Raw genomic sequence first — 17,652 nt, 5'->3', positions numbered from 1 at the left:
GGGTACACGACTCGAGAGATTCGCGAAGTCGTAGAGGGTTGAACATCGATTATTTGGAAAATAATTATTCCGAAGGAAGCAGGACTCGAAGAAGTTGCATCGGTGTCGGCTCGACTCGTTTCTTATCGATGTTGGAATCGAGATACGAGGGAACACGAGCGTCTCAAGAAAAGGAACAGGGCTCGCGTTTCTGTACGTCAGCGTCTGAAAACTTTGTTCAGCGCGGTGTCGCGTGTGGCCGAAGCTCCTTAAGGCTGCGGTCAGATTCGCTTTAAGTGCATTAAGTAAATCCACTTAGATCGAATCTTATATAAAACATCGGGTAATCAGCTTTAAATGGCTGCGTGTCGGCCGCGCGTCAAAAGGAAATTGACGCGAATCTTCGGCCTCTTCGCAGGGCACATTGTCGTTTCGTTTTTCAAACGTGTTCGAAATGAAAATTATCGGTGCGAAGATTTCACGACGATGGGAACTATTTGTTCAACGAAACGTTTGAACGAAGTTACTAGGATCCGATGAGGTCAAATACTCCACGGTTTGAACATCGACGAAACGTTAACGTGGAAACACTCTCGATGGAGAAACGAATGAAAATACATTGTAATTGTTCGTGGGTTTGTTTCACGTAATGATTTCGTTTCTTTTTTTTTGGTGAAAATGGAACACGATTTTTTTAATATATAGTTTCGTTTTTGGAACGTGTTCGAAATGAAAATTATTTCACGACGATGAGAAGTACTTGTTCAACGAAACGTTTGAACGAAGTTACCAGGATCCAATAAGGTCAAATACTCCACGGTTTGAACATCGACGAAACGTTAACGTGGAAACACCCTCGATGGAGAAACAAATGAAAATAAATTGTAATTGTTCGCGGGTTTGTTTCATGTAATGATTCTTGATTGAAAATATTGGGTTGTTCGAAAAGTCATTTCGTTTTTTTTTTTTGGTGAAAATGGAACACGATTTTTTTAGTATATAGTTTCGTTTTTGGAACGTGTTCGAAATGAAAATTATCGGCGCGAAGATTTGAACGAAACGACCGAAACGTTTGAACGAAGTTACTTAGGATCCGATAAGGTCAAATATTCCACAGTTTGAACATCGACGAAACGTTAACATCTCCGTAAACATCTCGTAAAAAAAAAAAATGACCTCTACGTATATTAGAATCTTATGAAAATATCTTATAAATATAATAATGAATTCACCCTCGACGGAGAAACGAATGAAAATAAATTGTAATTGTTCCTGGGTTTGTTTCACGTAATGATTTCGTTTTTTTTTTTTTTTTTGGTGAAAATGGAACACGATTTTTTTAGAGTGCATAAACATTTTATTAAATTATATATTCTCCGTTTTGGAAAACTAAATGACTTTTCGAGCAACCCGATAGTACGCCTTGACTCGTAATAAAAAGAAAAATATACTAAAATTAACGGAAACAAATCCACGGAAGAATAATATAGCTTCCAACACCGTGTTCTTTTAAACGTGATCTTCGATCCGATACAGTTGTAAATAGATGAAAGTTTCTCTCGGCAAATGTGATTAAAATATATCGTAGTACGGTTGTGTTCGCGTCGAGTAATTTCGTGAAATTTAAAATTCTCGTTTTAACGTTGAATTCGAAGTACATCCCATTTCGACCGGTCTTTTGAATATTTATCGTAATTTACAATATATTTGCTCTTGTTATTATCTTTCACATTAATGAAACGGTTCTGACGGTACGAGTTGTATCTTTTAATTAAAACGTCACTGCTTGTATTACATTATTTGTCCGAGCATTGTTGGATCCAAATAATCATAATTCTAGTGACTGGTAATCACTGTCACGGCTCGAGTGATTTTCTTCGTCAGAAATGTTCTCATTACCGTCACTCGTGCTTGTTAGAAATGAATGGAAATACATTGAAGGTAGCAGAATTGGAAGATAAAGACCCAACACAATTTAATCACTCCTCTATCAATTACTCTTTATTTTAACACAGCTCGCACGTTAACAGGGCCGATCTTCACACGCGACGTGACGCTACGAACACATTTTACATTGTATTTCACTCATTTCCTCATCGATGAGCAATCATTTAACCATTATTGGTATCTTTACAGCTAGCAGTAAATTCTCGTTAAAAATACGAGCACGCTTTAGACTGAAGTACCGGAACGAAATTTCATTCCTAAAAATTCGCTAATTATACACTGACACGAGATTACGATTGTATGGTATTTCGAGTTATGGGGGATGGCTCCAATTTCGTTCACTTTTCCCTATTAATCTCCGAGGATTTCGCCGAGAAACATTTCTATTTAAATTATGAATGTAAGTAATCTTTTTTGGACGATACGAGAGATAATAAGAATATAAAGTCGAGAAATACGAAAGATAAATATTACGCAACGCAACACCTATGAATGTTTCAATTTCGGATTCGCGTCAGTTGCGTAACCAGAGGGAGTAGATGCACCCATTCTTCGATATGAAAGAATTTACAAAATTGTACACAACCACGAAGATGTCAATATCGATATTGCAAGGGAAAAACTGTCCCCCACCTCTCGTTATGACAGAATTAACAAATTATTTTAACAGAAGATTGTATCGTAAGATATACAAAGAAGTAATTATTTTCTCCTATATCTCATTATAAAAAAATTATTTTAACAGATCATATTGTAAAATATATAAAGAAAGTAATTATCTTCACTATTTGAGAGACAGAAGTCTCCTATCCCTCATTATAAAAAAAATTAAAATATATTTCCACAGAAGATATATAAAGAAGTAATTATCTTCACTATTTCAGAGACAGAAGTCTCTCATTCTTCGTTATGAACAAATTACAAAATTACTTTAACAGAAGATTATATTGTAAAATATATAAAGAAGTAATTATCTTCACTATTCGGTTGGCAGAAGTCTCCTATCCCTCGTCATAAAAAAAAAAAATTAAAATATATTTCAACAGAAGATTATATTACAAGATATATAAAGAAGTAATTATCTTCGCTAATTGGAATGCAGAAGTCTCCGATCCCTCATTACGAAAAAATTGAAATATATCTCAACAGAAGAATTATATCCAAAGATCTAGAAAGAGGTGATCACCTTCGTTTATAAACACGGATATAAATCTTGTCTCTTGTTGGTTAAAAATTTCTGATTGCGCCACTGTTATCGGTTAAATGGATCCGAGGAGAGCAACGGGATCGAACATTCGACCATTGTTTGATACAACGCCATCGCCAAACTCCCAACTGCGAATAGTGACCGCCCGAAACGAATTGCCGCAACTCTACCCTGTATTGCGGATTGTACGAGTCAACTTTGTTAATGAAAAAAGAGAAAAAAATAGAAAAAGGAAAAAAGAAGATAGAAAAAGGAAAGAAATAGAAAAAAATGTATTGTCGCTCGGTCGGATCGGAGATGGTGTGGTGGACGTCGGTACAATGATACAAGCGACGGAACAAGCGGAAACGGGAACAGAGAGTCAGAAATCTGGTTCCACTCGGTCCGCTCGCGCGGAGAAAAGGGGATCGGTAAAAGCGTCTCTTGTTGCGGCTTGAACGAGACGGCCATGCTGCACGTGAAATCGCTATGTGCGTTGCTGGCTGGATTTCAGATGAAAGGTGTACTGGGAAACGGCTAGATTGAGATAGCTCCGTTTAAATAAGATCCGTAACCAGCGTTCCAGACTCCGTAGCTGCTGCTGGATTGTTTCCTTCTCTGTTGGGTAATCCATGAATGATGTAGTTCGGGCTTGGAATTTATTCGGCTGGCCCGTCCTTGCTAATAATTGTAACGATAATCGTTCCGAATGTACGCTCCAATGTTTACTTTGTGTCGCGATTTAGCGAGCGTACGAGTTTATCAATTAATTTACGCGCAACTATGCGCGAGATATATGTTTGTAAAGTATTTGGAAACGCGTTCTGCACAAATCTGCGAGCTCGTGTCGGTGCAATTGTTGGGTATGGGTTCGAGACGATGTCTTTGAAAAAAAAGAAGGAAAATTTCTGTTTTATTGTGTTAAATGTTTAATAGGACTATTGGGTAGACACAGAGATAGATAGAGGTTTAATGTTGGAAATTTTCTCCTCTTCGAATTAAAAAAATGTAACTACTATCAAGAATTTAATCGTTTGAACGATTTTTGTACAGGGTTTTAAAACTGAAATAGAGCTACAACAAAGCGATACCGAAACGCTAATCAGTCAATGGATAATCAATGTAATCACGTTACGGTGTGCACGTTGTAAATATAGGTATAATGTAAATAAATAAAATAACGAACAAATATGATTTTAATTAATTATTCGACGTTCCCAATGAAGAATGCGTATCGGAATCAATAATTTCGGATCTGTCCGTTGAAATTATTTTAACTCCTTCTGACCTGGATTTTAGATACGGTTTTCGGTCCGGTATCGTTAACCGATAATGTTCTTTTGTGCAATCCCGTACAAATTGTAAATCTACGGTGTAAAATGTATCGTGAAAGAGCATTGTATAGTTTTTAAGTGTAGATGTACATACGCATGCGCGATAATATACTGTATATCGTAAAATTATTGACTTTAAAATATCGTGTCCATACGTATATGTCATCGTGAGGTCCAAAAAGGTTGAGATTATTTGCGTCGATAGAGTGCGAACTCTCGGGGTCTTTTTCGACCCTCGAATAAAATTTGTAAGATTTTTTTGCCGTATTTAGAAACGACAATTGTTTCCTCGAACGAAAATAATTTCCGATAACAATTATAATATTATGAACAAAATAGACTTAATATCAATAGACTTAATATCGTCTATTGATATTCGAATATTCAAATATTCGACTACTGATATTCGAACACTCAACTATTCGACTATTGATATTCGAAAATTTAAATATTCGACTACCGATATTCAAATCGACTACTGATATTCAAATATTCAAATATTCGAACACTCAACTATTCGACTACCGATATTCGAATCGACTACTGATATTTCAATATTCAAATATTCGACTACTGATATTCAAATATTCGAACACTCAACTATTCGACTACCGATATTCGAATCGACTACTGATATTTGAATATTCAAATACTCGACTACTGATATTCAAATATTCAAATATTCGAACACTCAACCGTTCGACCATTGATATCCGAATACTCAAACACTCGACAATCGATATTCGAACAATTGATATAGAAAACAATTCTCATATATTTTTAGTTTGCGCGTACCATTCGAATATCGATAAAATATTTAATATTCGAACAATCTTGGTCCAGGTATCGTAACTCGGTCAAAGAAGTGGCCAAGTAGCCAAGAGAGTACAAGTAATACATTTTTATTTTAAGCATCGTTTCGCGCGGGAGTGACCCCACAATGCAGACAAGGTGTGGCTAACGCGTTATGCGGCGTAAACGTCGTCGCGAATTACATCGAGGCGTACGTCACGATCTGGGTTTGCATTCTCCGCGAAGGAGTAATAAGAGTAGATGGTCTCGCTCTACGGGAGTCCTACCTACCGAACCAGATTGCGTGCCGATGCGGGATCAAGTCGCGGCCAATGGTTATTAGTCGTTAAGAGTTTATGTATCAACGTCCAGGTGGTTTTACAGGCTGCCAGGTTGTTCGAAGGTAAATCGGCCCTGGTGGTCGTAAATGAAATATTTACTTTACGTACTGTGATGCGCGTGGCGAGCACAATGTACGCCGTTGTACAGAATTATTCCGACGATTCCGATCGCGGCGGGAGAAGATTATAAATATTTCTAACGAGAAACGCGTTTATCAGCGGAATGCAGATACTCGAAAATCACAGGTGCAAATATTTGCACTATGTATTCATTTTTCTGTCCTCTACCGGGTTTCCTGGAGTTCGTTTCTTTCCTCGATTGATTTCGAGTAACGATGTTCGAATAATCGAAAATTCGTACGTTACTTGCATCATTCGAACACTCAATTGCTGTTTCGAAATTATTCGAAACTATTCGAATATTATTCGAAACTATTCAAATATTATTCGAAAGTATTCGAATATTATTCGAAACTATTCAAATATTTTTCGAAAGTATTCGAACATTATTCGAAACTATTCAAATATTATTCAAAAGTATTCGAATATTATTCGAAACTATTTGAATATTATTCGAATATATTATACTTTTTATACTTTTTATAAGTAGCTATTTTATACTTTTTATTATACCATTATGACAATATTTTTCGAGTTCTTTTCTTGAGGTTTTACCGTTAAAAATCAACCCAGATACAAACCAGTTTGGAATTTTTTCTTATATCAGACTTATTAAAATTATGGTGAACAGACTGTGGAGGGCTCTCGAAAGACACTAATCCGCTGCAAGAGATTCGAGCGTAAGTTTCAAATTATTCGACTCGGGGATGTTTTTGCTCATAGGAAAAGAACAATACGATTATTGCACCATAAGAAACAGATTCTTTCGCTGCGTAACAATCTTAATTCGTAGAGTTCTTAGGGGCTCCTCCGGGGAAATAAACGAGACAGCGGGCAAGTTGAAAAACTGTGGAGGACGAGGTTTTTATTACGAAAGATTGTATATTATATTTCTCTATGCAGATCTGCGCATACTTTTCATTCTGCCGCGGTAACTTGTAAAGGGTATTACATTTTGTCGGTAAGTTGTGAATCTTTTTTGTTTCCCGGGTAACGAGTTCGTTCTGTGTAGAGATTTGAAGGGAATAATAAGGAAACGTGGAGACCTACATTGCTACTTAACCACTGTCAGCGAATTACATCGTCTATGCAAAAAGTTCTCTCGTCGGGAATCCACCGACTTTCGTAATTCAGGCAATTGAAGGTAGCAGAAAGTCTTCCAAAGTCTACATTTTCACCAAGTGGGCACGGAAACTCCGAACTTCTTTTACGCGGGGAAGACTAATTTTCGTTATTCGTGAAATTGAATGTCAGAGACTCGGTGTTCCACGGTTTGGATCTCGAAGCACCGATTCGATTATCCTCGTCAGAGTTGCTTGACATCCTTGTACCCATATTTTCGAAACCTCTTGAGCGGTTAATCCATCTGCTCCATTTATTCTCCATTGCAGGGTTTCCCAAACTTTTACCGGCTGAGATCCACTTTCGAAAATGGCGTACCATTTTTTTTTTCTTCTCTTTTTTCCTCTCTCTCTCTTTCGCGACCCACTCGCTTCCTAATGCATAGTTTAAAAGTAAGTCGAGGTTGAATAAAGAATATCGCTCGGTGCTTTTAAATCCTCCATCGAATACACTCGGTTGGGTACATGGATTTATTAATCAGATGCAACGCAGTACTCGCCTAATGGACGTTTAAACTACCCACGAATTTTAATATTTAATCCACCCGAAATCAGCCCGGGACCTATATTTCGAAAACCTCCGTTCCATCGCATAATGCGACTGATTGCGAACGCGATGAAAACAGTCACGGTGAAGTTTGCTGGCTGAAGTTTTATCGTGCTCGCGAACGATGTTCTCTGTGCAGGTGCATCTAACAGTCGTGCAGGGCTCGAACTCGAGACCTCTGCGAGTGTAGCTCATAACCGGGGAGCTGTTACCTCGAACGATGAAATAAAATTCACTCAACGACAGAGTCAACTTGTAGAATCGTAGAAACAATAGCAGCTGTCCCGTGGAAGTGTCGCGTTTACGTTCATTAAAATTTACTCACCTCGAAATTGAACCGCTCCGTAGACCTCGATACAAAATTGACTCTCGAGAACCGTAGGCGATCGTGAACATCCATTCATTCGAACTTTTCATTTCTTCTGTGTCTATATTAAGACCGAGTTAACATCTTGTGTATATATTAAAAAAAAAAAAAAAAAAAAAAAAAAAAATTACTTATACGAACTGCATCGCTAACGAGGAGAGGTCCGTAAGTGGATACGCGTTTTTTTAATGAGTCGGTGCCTCGACATGTAGGTCTTGTGTGTCCCCTGGAAGGAAGTCACGAACTCGTGTCTCTGAATTCTTCTCGCGAAAATCACGAAATTGTTTATAAAAGGAGAATATCGAGAAATTCACCGACGACGAATAGCACACTTTTATGTAATTTTTTTCGAAAGAGAAAAATACTCGAATTACTCACAGATTGGTTTGGCAGAACCTGTGGTAGGGAAAATTCTTTACAAAGAAGCTAATCAGGTTTCTAAGTCCTTGTGAAAATCACGGAATTGTGTATAAAGAGAAAATATCGAAAAATTTACGGACGACAAATAGCACACTTTTATGTAATTCTTTACGAAAGAGAAAAATACTCGAATTACTCACAGGTTGATTTGACATACCCTGTACTAAAGAAAATTCTTCACAAAGAAGCTAATCCGAGTCCTCGTGAAAATCATGGAATTGTTTCTAAAAAGTAAATGTCGTAAAATATACTTTTATATAGTAGATTGTTTAATAAAACTTATCAAACAGCCTAGTTTTAGATATATATTATTTTCATCGTTACTTTAAATATACATATTCTTATCGTTCGACGAGAAATGAAACCATTAAATCGTTTTATTTTTCTAAAAACGATACTACTGTTCGACGTACACGCGTGAAGTTTCACGCAGATCCGTCCATTCGTTCGTACATCTACAATTGTTCAAAGTTGAAGTGTCGTAGCATTTCCTCAGAATGAAAAAGAAACGACGAAACTTATCGAGCAAGCCAGTGACTCGTTTCGAAAAGACTGAAATACTCGAATTACTCACTCGGTTGACCTGGTAGAATCCATGGCGGTGGTGGTGGGGGGAGTTCTTCCGCGAACCGAGCAGCGATTGGAGCTCGTCGATCGAAAGCGAGCGTTTTTTCTCGACGATGCGATGGGACGAGCGAAACCGAGCGTGATGGTGGTTACCTGCCGCGAAGGAACATCGTTCGATGGCGATTACACGGTGCGCCGCAACAATTAGGGGTACTCGTTTCCGACCGAGCGTGAGAGACGCGTTTTCTCCGCGGGGCTCGATCGAGCGTGGGGTGTGTTTCTTCTTCTTTATTATTTCTTTTTTTTTTTGTTCTCTCCTCTCGACGGTTTCATTCACGTTGCACCCAGCGACACCTCGATCGTTGAAAGAACGTCCAGCGAGCACGCGATAACGCAGCCCCGTATGCCATTTCCGTGGCCGCTTGTTTGCATAACGTGCCGTTGACCATTAAACCGGCCCGATTCTTTTTCAACGGGCACACGGATTGTCAGTGGCCCGTTCCCGGTCTCCGTCTATCCGCGCTCAATAGCCCCGTTAATACGTCATTAGCCGAGCCGAGATGACTAAATCAACGACACAGCCGCCGCCGCCGCCGCCGCCACCGTTCTAGCGACCGATTAGGGCCGGAATCTAATTCCCCTGTGTTACTTGGTTCGAGGCACGGGCCTCTGGTTTAATACCTTGCGTTACATCAAGCGTTAGCGCCCGCGAGTTCAATGGATTCGTCGAAGGCCTGTCGGAACTTGGATAGGAAAATGACAATGCTCGACACCGGCGCAATTTAAACAATGGTATTGCGTTCGAACGAATTCGGACCGTGGCGTTACAACGGACGAACTTGGACAATGATATTACATCGGACGGATTCGAACAATAATATTATCGTCCAAGGGATTCGAGTGTGGTAGTACTACGTTCAACGGATTTTAACAATAATATCGCGGAGTATGTACAATATTAATACTAAATATAATTTTAAGGAATAATGTTATATCCGTAGGAATTTGTAAAGTAATACTGTATTCGAAGGAATTTAGAAGATAATATTGTATTCGAAGAAACTTAAGTAATAATATTACAAATATAAAAAAGAATAAATTAATGTATCGGGAGTATGGCAGTTTTGCGATGTAGTTATTTTTAATTATGGAACTTGTATTGTTATCAGAATGGATAGTCCAACGTAGCCTGTGAACAGAAATTATACTACTTTTATGATTTTCAGTCATTTGTTGTACAAATTCGAATCTTGATCTAAACCTAAAATACCAATGAAGGAGTGGCCAGTTAAGTAACAGTGTCCTATTTGGACGACATGCGGAGAAAGTCGAGGCCCGAAAAAAATGCACTGTAAATTTTTTGGTAACTCTTTTATAATATCGAACTACGAATAAAGCAGTATTACAAGTATTTCTGAACGTCGATGTACAGAAAATGAGCATCGATATTGAGCGAAAACTAATTTATCACTCAACGGGCTAACCGAAGTTAAACGATTTGTTTTGGAGCGATTGGTTCGGTTAACGGTTACGTGATCTCGGTAACCTCGATTGTCGATGAAAAAATTGGCGAACGAAAAGCGTGAAAATGCCCAAGAGACTGGCAGAGAGACGCTGGAAAGTCTTACAGCGTATAGTTTCACACGTACTGAATATCTCTGTGCTTTCTGCATTGCAGGCGGTGTCGGAGAGGCTCGAGTTGGCACCCGCTGGAGGAAGATCAGAGCCGCAAGTGAGTACCACTTGAAAATGCACGCTTCGTTTTCCTTACGAATGTCATCGTGGCCGTGCACTCCGATTTTACATCGCGACGGTGTTCACCGCTGTACACGAGACGTCTGAAATCACTTCCGCTCAAGACACAGACTTTGCATCCATTCTCTCGCGAATTTTAACGCGTGTCTGTCAACCTATATGGGTACATCGACAGGACCCCGACACGCGACGTACAGAATGTTTCGGGACTCTATAATCCCAACCGGTCAAGTTTTTATATAGATAGATATCTATGTAGAAGATTTCTATGTAGATAGATATTCTGTATAGAAGATTTATATATAGATATTCTGTATAGAAAATTTCTATATAGATATTTATATAGAAGATTTCTATGTGGATAGATATTCTATGTAGAAGATTTCTATATAGATATTTATATAGAAGATTTCTATGTAGATAGATATTCTATATAGAAGATTTCTATATAGAAGTTTTCTATATAGAAGATTTCTATATAGAAGATTTCTATATAGAAGATTTCTATATAGAAGATTTCTATATAGAAGATTTCTATATAGAAGATTTCTATATAGAAGGTTTCTATATAGAAGATTTCTATATAGAAGATTTCTATATAGAAGATTTCTATATAGAAGATTTCCATATAGAAGATTTCCATATAGAAGATTTCTATATAGAAGATTTCTATATAGAAGGTTTCTATGTAGCTAGATATTCTATATAGAAGATTTCTATATAGAAGATTTCTGTATAGAAGATTTTTATATAGAAGATTTTTATATAGAAGACTCTGTATAGAAGATTTCTATATAGAAGATTTCTATATAGAAGATTTCTATATAGAAGATTTCTATATAGAAGATTTCTATATAGAAGATTTCTATATAGAAGATTTTTATATAGAAGATTTTTATATAGAAGACTCTGTATAGAAGATTTCTATATAGAAGATTTCTATATAGAAGATTTCTATATAGAAGGTTTCTATATAGAAGATTTCTATATAGAAGATTTCTATATAGAAGATTTCTATACAGAAGATTTCTATATAGAAGATTTCCATATAGAAGATTTCCATATAGAAGATTTCTATATAAAAGATTTCTATGTAGCTAGATATTCTACATAGAAGATTTCTATATAGCTAGATATTCTATATAGAAGATTTCTATGTAGATAGATACATATCTAGAGCTACCTACGTAGATACCTATCTATATAGAAACTTAACCATATCTGTATAGAAACTTAACCGGTATCTGTACAGAAACTTAACCATATCTATATAGATAGATCTATCTATATAGATATATGTCTATATAGAAACTTAACCGGTTGGTACGATTCTTAAAGAGCAACAAGAAGTTTCTAACATCGAAGTTTTCACGAGCACCAGAGGTGTCTTATCGCTTTCGAGGCACTGGAGTGTCTTAGAACTCGAACGTTTATACGATTACACAAATACCGCGGTACAACCGGTACATTTCGAGAGTTCGCCGAGTTTGGTATTAATGGACGATCTCGGACTCCGTATGTTTTGTTACGGATTAGTTACGCTTAGTTTGCATCTTATCTTCGGTCAATTTACATTCTCTGCGGTATCGAGATTCACTCCGTGTAGCACTTTCGGAGGATCGTGAATATTTTCTCTCGCTCGTGACGATTTCTCTTAGTTTCTTAAAATGGCCCATTACGCTTGTTCAAATACACACGTGACGTTTATTGCAAACATTAACGTAATACGCTAGTCATTCTGCCGACGTGTCTATAAAAAATTGAAACGTGAGATTGCAAACTGAAACGAGTAAATAAAACCAGAAATTTCAAACACGTAAACTTTTTTTCTTTCAATATTTGTAACAATTTCAAATCCAATTTTCTTTTGTTCATTTCGGTAAAAATTTCCTTAAAATTTGTTTCATTTCAACAACAATTTTTATATCTCCCGTTTTGATTGTGCTGCTTAGAAACAATTTGGCTCGTGAATTTATATTCAGCAAGATATTGTTGTCAATTGGCAAATTTTGTTAACCAAATACGTCTCTACTTATGGTTTTGAAACTCTCTGTACGTCGATGGGATTCCAGGAATTCCATATAAAAATATTTAATCGAAGGAATCAAACGGTATCAAAATCTCTGGTATTTGATATCAATTTTTGATACCGATACTTTCGGTGTAAATACCGATCGATATCAATATCGTGTAAACCGAGCAAGTGTCGATACCATTGCGAACGTATTGAGTATAATAAACATTGTTTAATCGACCAGAGTCGAACAATTTCCGGAATTCCGTTCCACCACGAATCTGGAACTTTCGAACACGAGTTACTGGAATAATAGAAGAGAGTAGCTCATGTATAGTAGGTATCGCGATAGTATCGATACTGCACGATTTTGTTTGTAATAGAGACGAAACCGATAGTTTCGCACCAGTATTCGTACAAACATGACTTTTTGAAATATAATCAAAACAATTTTATACTAAAATTAGATATTATTTTCTGATATCGAAACTACGGTTTCGGTATTGTTCCTATCGTTATTTAGAAATAGATAATATTTTAACGCGAACAATTTGCCTAAATTTTTTAAACTTTTCATCTTACGCTAATTTCATCCCGTGCGAAATTTATCTTACAATTCCACTGCGCTGTTAAATGAAACTGTTTGAAAGATCACAACGTAAATTTATGGGGTGTATCGCGGAAGACAGATTTGATTTTACTATTAAATCACGTTGAAGCGTCTGCAAAGAAACTTTCTAAGGTAAACACATCGGAGGAAAGATTTATTTTCCATCGTGATATTATCGGTTCGAAAACTGGAGTATGTAATCGTGCACGCTCGCACCGTAATAACCGATTTCGTTGCGACAACAAAATTATGAAAGTCGAGCGGAAAAAAATATTCAAATTTCATCTTAACGAATTTTCTTTCGGTTCGAAGGATCGTTGAACTTCGTCGAAAAATATTGTAATAGAACGGTCGCGTTACGGGATCGAATAAAACGATTTACGTTTAACTCGGAATCGTAAAAGTGTCACGCGATCCTTTTATTGCTTTTAATTCTAATTCGTTTACTCGTGTGAATTACCTTAAGACGGCGTGTATTTATATTCTACCATGGGTGTACAATCTCGGGGCAATTTCATTGGTAGTGGAAACGTTTCCCTCATTTCCTAGAAAATTTTTTCCATTTCCGGGATAGCGGGATTTGCATTCAGACGTCTCGTAAAGTCGCGAGAAAGAGACGCGGCAAACTTTGAAGATTTATCGCGTTTAAGCGTCCGCCACGGGATTCCATTTGTTTCGCGCGGGATATAAGTAACGAAAGGGTGACTGTTTATGCGAATCGCTTTGCGAAGGTTGCCACATTATGCGAGGCCGGAGAGGTGTATCTGGCACAACACATGGGCGAGCAGGGACGTTGGGTCTCCTCGTCCGACAAGAAGAGTTGCATGACAGACAAGCTGGAGATCCTTGACTACTGCAAGAAGGTAAGTGACTGGAACATTCTCGACTGCAATAATTAAAACCTCTACTGGAAACACCATTTTCGTTTGGATTTCACTCAACCCATTGAGTGCCAAATTATTAAACAACATTCTTTCCTTAATTTACAACCATCAGATAACAATATCTAATAACAAATAATAGTAAATAATAGTAAACAATAATAGCGTAAGCTTCAAGAAGTTTTTTTGTAAAATTTATAATTTCTTGAACAACATTGTTTTTTACTTTATAAGTACCAGATAATAGTATCTAATAACAAACAATAGTGAACAATAATAGTGTAAGTTTCTAGAATTTTTTTTGTAAAATTTATAACTTTTTCAATAACATTTTTTTACATTGTAACTACCAAATAATAGTAATAACAAAAAATAGTAAACAATAGTAATATGTAAGCTTCAAGAATTTTTTTAGTAAAATTTATAACTTTTTCAATAACATTTTTCTCCAATTTATAATCACCAGATAACAGTATCTAATAACAACAATACTGTAAGTTTCAAGACTTTTTTTAGTAAAATTTCGACTCAACAGAATCGCATAAATTACAGCCGGTTGTAATATTTTTTGTACGTATCAGAAATAATAAAAAAGATGAAAATATTACGGAACACTTTACTCGAATCTTAATTTCATATCTTAAAAGATACGCGGTATTCGAATAAATTATAGTGACTGGGAAAGAATGTTTTCCTGAATGTTCTATTAGTAGAATGTTGGTACTTAATGGGTTTATAAATACGGTTTACGTCTGCGTTTGCATTTATGTTGACACTCTGTATTTTATTGCAAGTGAATGTATATGTAACGGTAGCAATATGAATACGAAGGTTTCTCTGCAATGTAAACACGTTACACAACGAAAATATGCACTTTTATTATCGTCGGTGTGTTTGATATAAGAACGAAAAGTAAAGAGATTCGATTAAACAGAAAACGGGAATTAAATTGATACCGTGAATTATTATACAAGATATCCCGCAATGAATATAACCGTGAGGCGGGTGATCCTACGTGCAAAAATAAAACGAAAATGTCGAGTAATTATACCTTCGCGCGGGCCATTGTTTCCGAGAAAATTGATTCTGGAAATAGTATTTCCGATTATTAATTATTAGTCGTATACATTATGTATAAAGGTGATAGAACTCCACCGCGGGTTTTGTTAAATCGAATTTCAGCGCGCGTGCCCGAAACTAGTATCAAAAGCCAATTTTTTTTTCGAAAACAAAATATCCTGCACGAAAAAATTTGCTTTATACTTTCAATTTATTTTTGCATATACAATTTACTTTTACTTTGTAACAAGTCGTATAGACGCTTTGGTATTCTTTCGCCTTTACAATTTCTAGAAAATGATTGGAAATACCAACTATTAATTTTTTCGAACGTATTTCTTCAATTTACTTCAATTCACTTTTATCGGTAAAACTTTCACGAGTTTTACTTTTTTACGCATTTTATACTGCGATATTTGGTGGTTTATATTCTCCCGTAGATACTCTGTGAAATTAAAATCTAACTTTTAAAGAAGGCCAATGAAGCAAATTCGTATCGCATTTTATTTTTGGAAAAATCGTTTTGTATGCTCATTCAATTCCATGTATGTCTACACGAATTCTTAACGTTCGTCAGTGTCAACATAAATACGTACGCGAATGTGTATACAATCAGGAGCAAAGTTGAATGGACGCCCGTATGAAAAGATTTGTAACTTAATAATACTTCTAAATTAACACGTTCACCGCCACTATTCAGTTGGAAAACCGTCGGTTGCAGACTACGCACGTTTCATTCGTAATAATTTTATTCAACGTAGTGTGCACGATTCCAACTATTAGAGTGTCCCAGGAAATATCGCGCATACGGAAGCTCGCAAATTAATTTCTAAAGTCGTAACTAAAACAACATGCACGTTTAAGTAGAATTTCAATTTTCAACACTCTAATATCTTCGCACACGAATTGTTTCAAATAGGTCAACCGTACACTCTTATCGTTTGTTTGTAGTGAACATAGAGGATATTTCCTATATGTTCAGGAAAAATATCTATAGTTAATTAGAAACTCGTCGCTGTCACGCACACGTGTTATCGATGTCTCACGCGTTACAAACATTCGGTAGGGAACGCGTTAAAAAAAAAAACACTTTGATAAACCGAGCAACAATACAAACACGATCGATCGGTAATTGATCGAAGATAAAATCAAGTTTTATATTTGTTCGTCGAAGGTGTACTTATACGCCGATCGATTACGTTTCGATGATCAATTGCATCTCGATGCGTTTCCGTTCGATCGGTTCGTATTTATAATAAATGCGCACCTGTTACGTTCGCGGAGCGTCCACTCAAATTTGTTCTCACGGCGGTGTATGCACGATACGAGCACGTTTCGTCTTGTTAAACTTTCTTCTCTTACCACCTTCGATCGCACTTCTTATTCCCTCGCATTTAACGTCTCGACACGTTCGTTGCCTCGTGAAAGTTAAGGTTTTCGGCAGAATCTTAAAAACAGGTCGACAAGGTATTGTAGGAAGAATGAAAGATCAGTCTCGGGTTAAGGGGAATGTGATACCCTCGGTAAGTAGAATATGAACAGTGTCGCGGCAATTTTGCTTGGTTACAGGCCTCGTGAAGACCGACTAAAACGTCTCGCGCAACACGACCGGGTAATTCTTTCTAGATCTGCTTTTTCTTTCTCTCTACAATACATTGGTGTATTCGATATTAAAAAAAATAGCCAAATTCGTACTTGGCTCTCTTTTTCGTACGATAGATACGTGTTTGTCGATTAAATTTGTAAATTCACAGTAGCGAGTTTCGTGGGTCAGTAGTGACCCACGCGGTATCGAACGTGTCCAGTTAATTAAATTTTCCACTCTCGAGGGTATAATTTTTGCATTTTGATATTTCTCTCTGTTATCATCCGTCTTCTGCATTTTGAAGTTTTGAACTTCTCGAGCTTTATATATATATATATATATATTGTGCTTTCTTGCTCCTACGCTCAAGAAGTTTCTCGAACAAGGAGAACGCGGGAACGGTATTAGGTTCTTGCGGAGGAAGTAAACGAATTTGAATAATTATTAATCAAAATACGATCCAACGGGTTAAGTACAGTTCGATCGTCGCGAGTGAAACGCCTTTGTACCTCTAACCGAGGTAATCTATATTTAACAGATCATTGTATTCTATTTCAATTTAACTATATCTATATTTAATCTGTATTTGACAGATCGTTGTATTGTATTGAAATTTCAATTCGTACACGTGTTACGTCATTTTCTATCGAAACGATGAAAAATTTGTCGCTCGCGCCTCGAAACGTGAACTTCGAACTGCTCGAATCGATGACACGTATCGAGATCGATTTTTCATTTTTCGTATCCACGAATCGAGTCATTTTCTACGGCAACAACCTAATACTCCGTATAATCGTTCTCCTTGAGCACAGCCACCCACCAAGTCCGTAAAAATGTTCAATCGAGTACGAACGTCCGCATGCATTTACGCAAACGCAAAGAAAGCACACCGATGGCACTCGTTCCTGAAAGCGATTGCAACCGTTTGCTCAGATTCGAAGCATCTCGCGCCGAGTGCCCGTTCGTTTTTTTAATTGACAGAAATAGACGAGTGACGTTTCAATATCTGCCTCGAGTAACCCGCGTG

General features: G+C 36.9%; 1 protein-coding gene across 6 annotated transcripts in view; it reads left to right on the top strand.

The window, feature by feature from the left end:
• Window positions 1–17,652, top strand: part of Appl (amyloid-beta-like protein) — a 55,890-nt gene that overhangs the window by 9,505 nt on the left and 28,733 nt on the right. For all 6 annotated transcript variants that reach the window (XM_076304832.1, XM_076304871.1, XM_076304850.1 and 3 more), the window contains 2 exons: window positions 10,400–10,453; window positions 13,832–13,963. In XM_076304832.1, coding sequence (XP_076160947.1) covers window positions 10,400–10,453; window positions 13,832–13,963 — 186 coding nt within the window. The remainder of the gene's footprint in view (window positions 1–10,399; window positions 10,454–13,831; window positions 13,964–17,652) is intronic.

This window comes from Ptiloglossa arizonensis, chromosome 1 (genome assembly GCF_051014685.1).
Source record: "Ptiloglossa arizonensis isolate GNS036 chromosome 1, iyPtiAriz1_principal, whole genome shotgun sequence".
NCBI classification, from domain to species: Eukaryota; Metazoa; Arthropoda; class Insecta; order Hymenoptera; family Colletidae; genus Ptiloglossa; species Ptiloglossa arizonensis.
The sequence above is the reverse complement of the archived record's forward strand: the minus strand, read 5'-3'. Positions and strand labels throughout refer to the sequence as shown.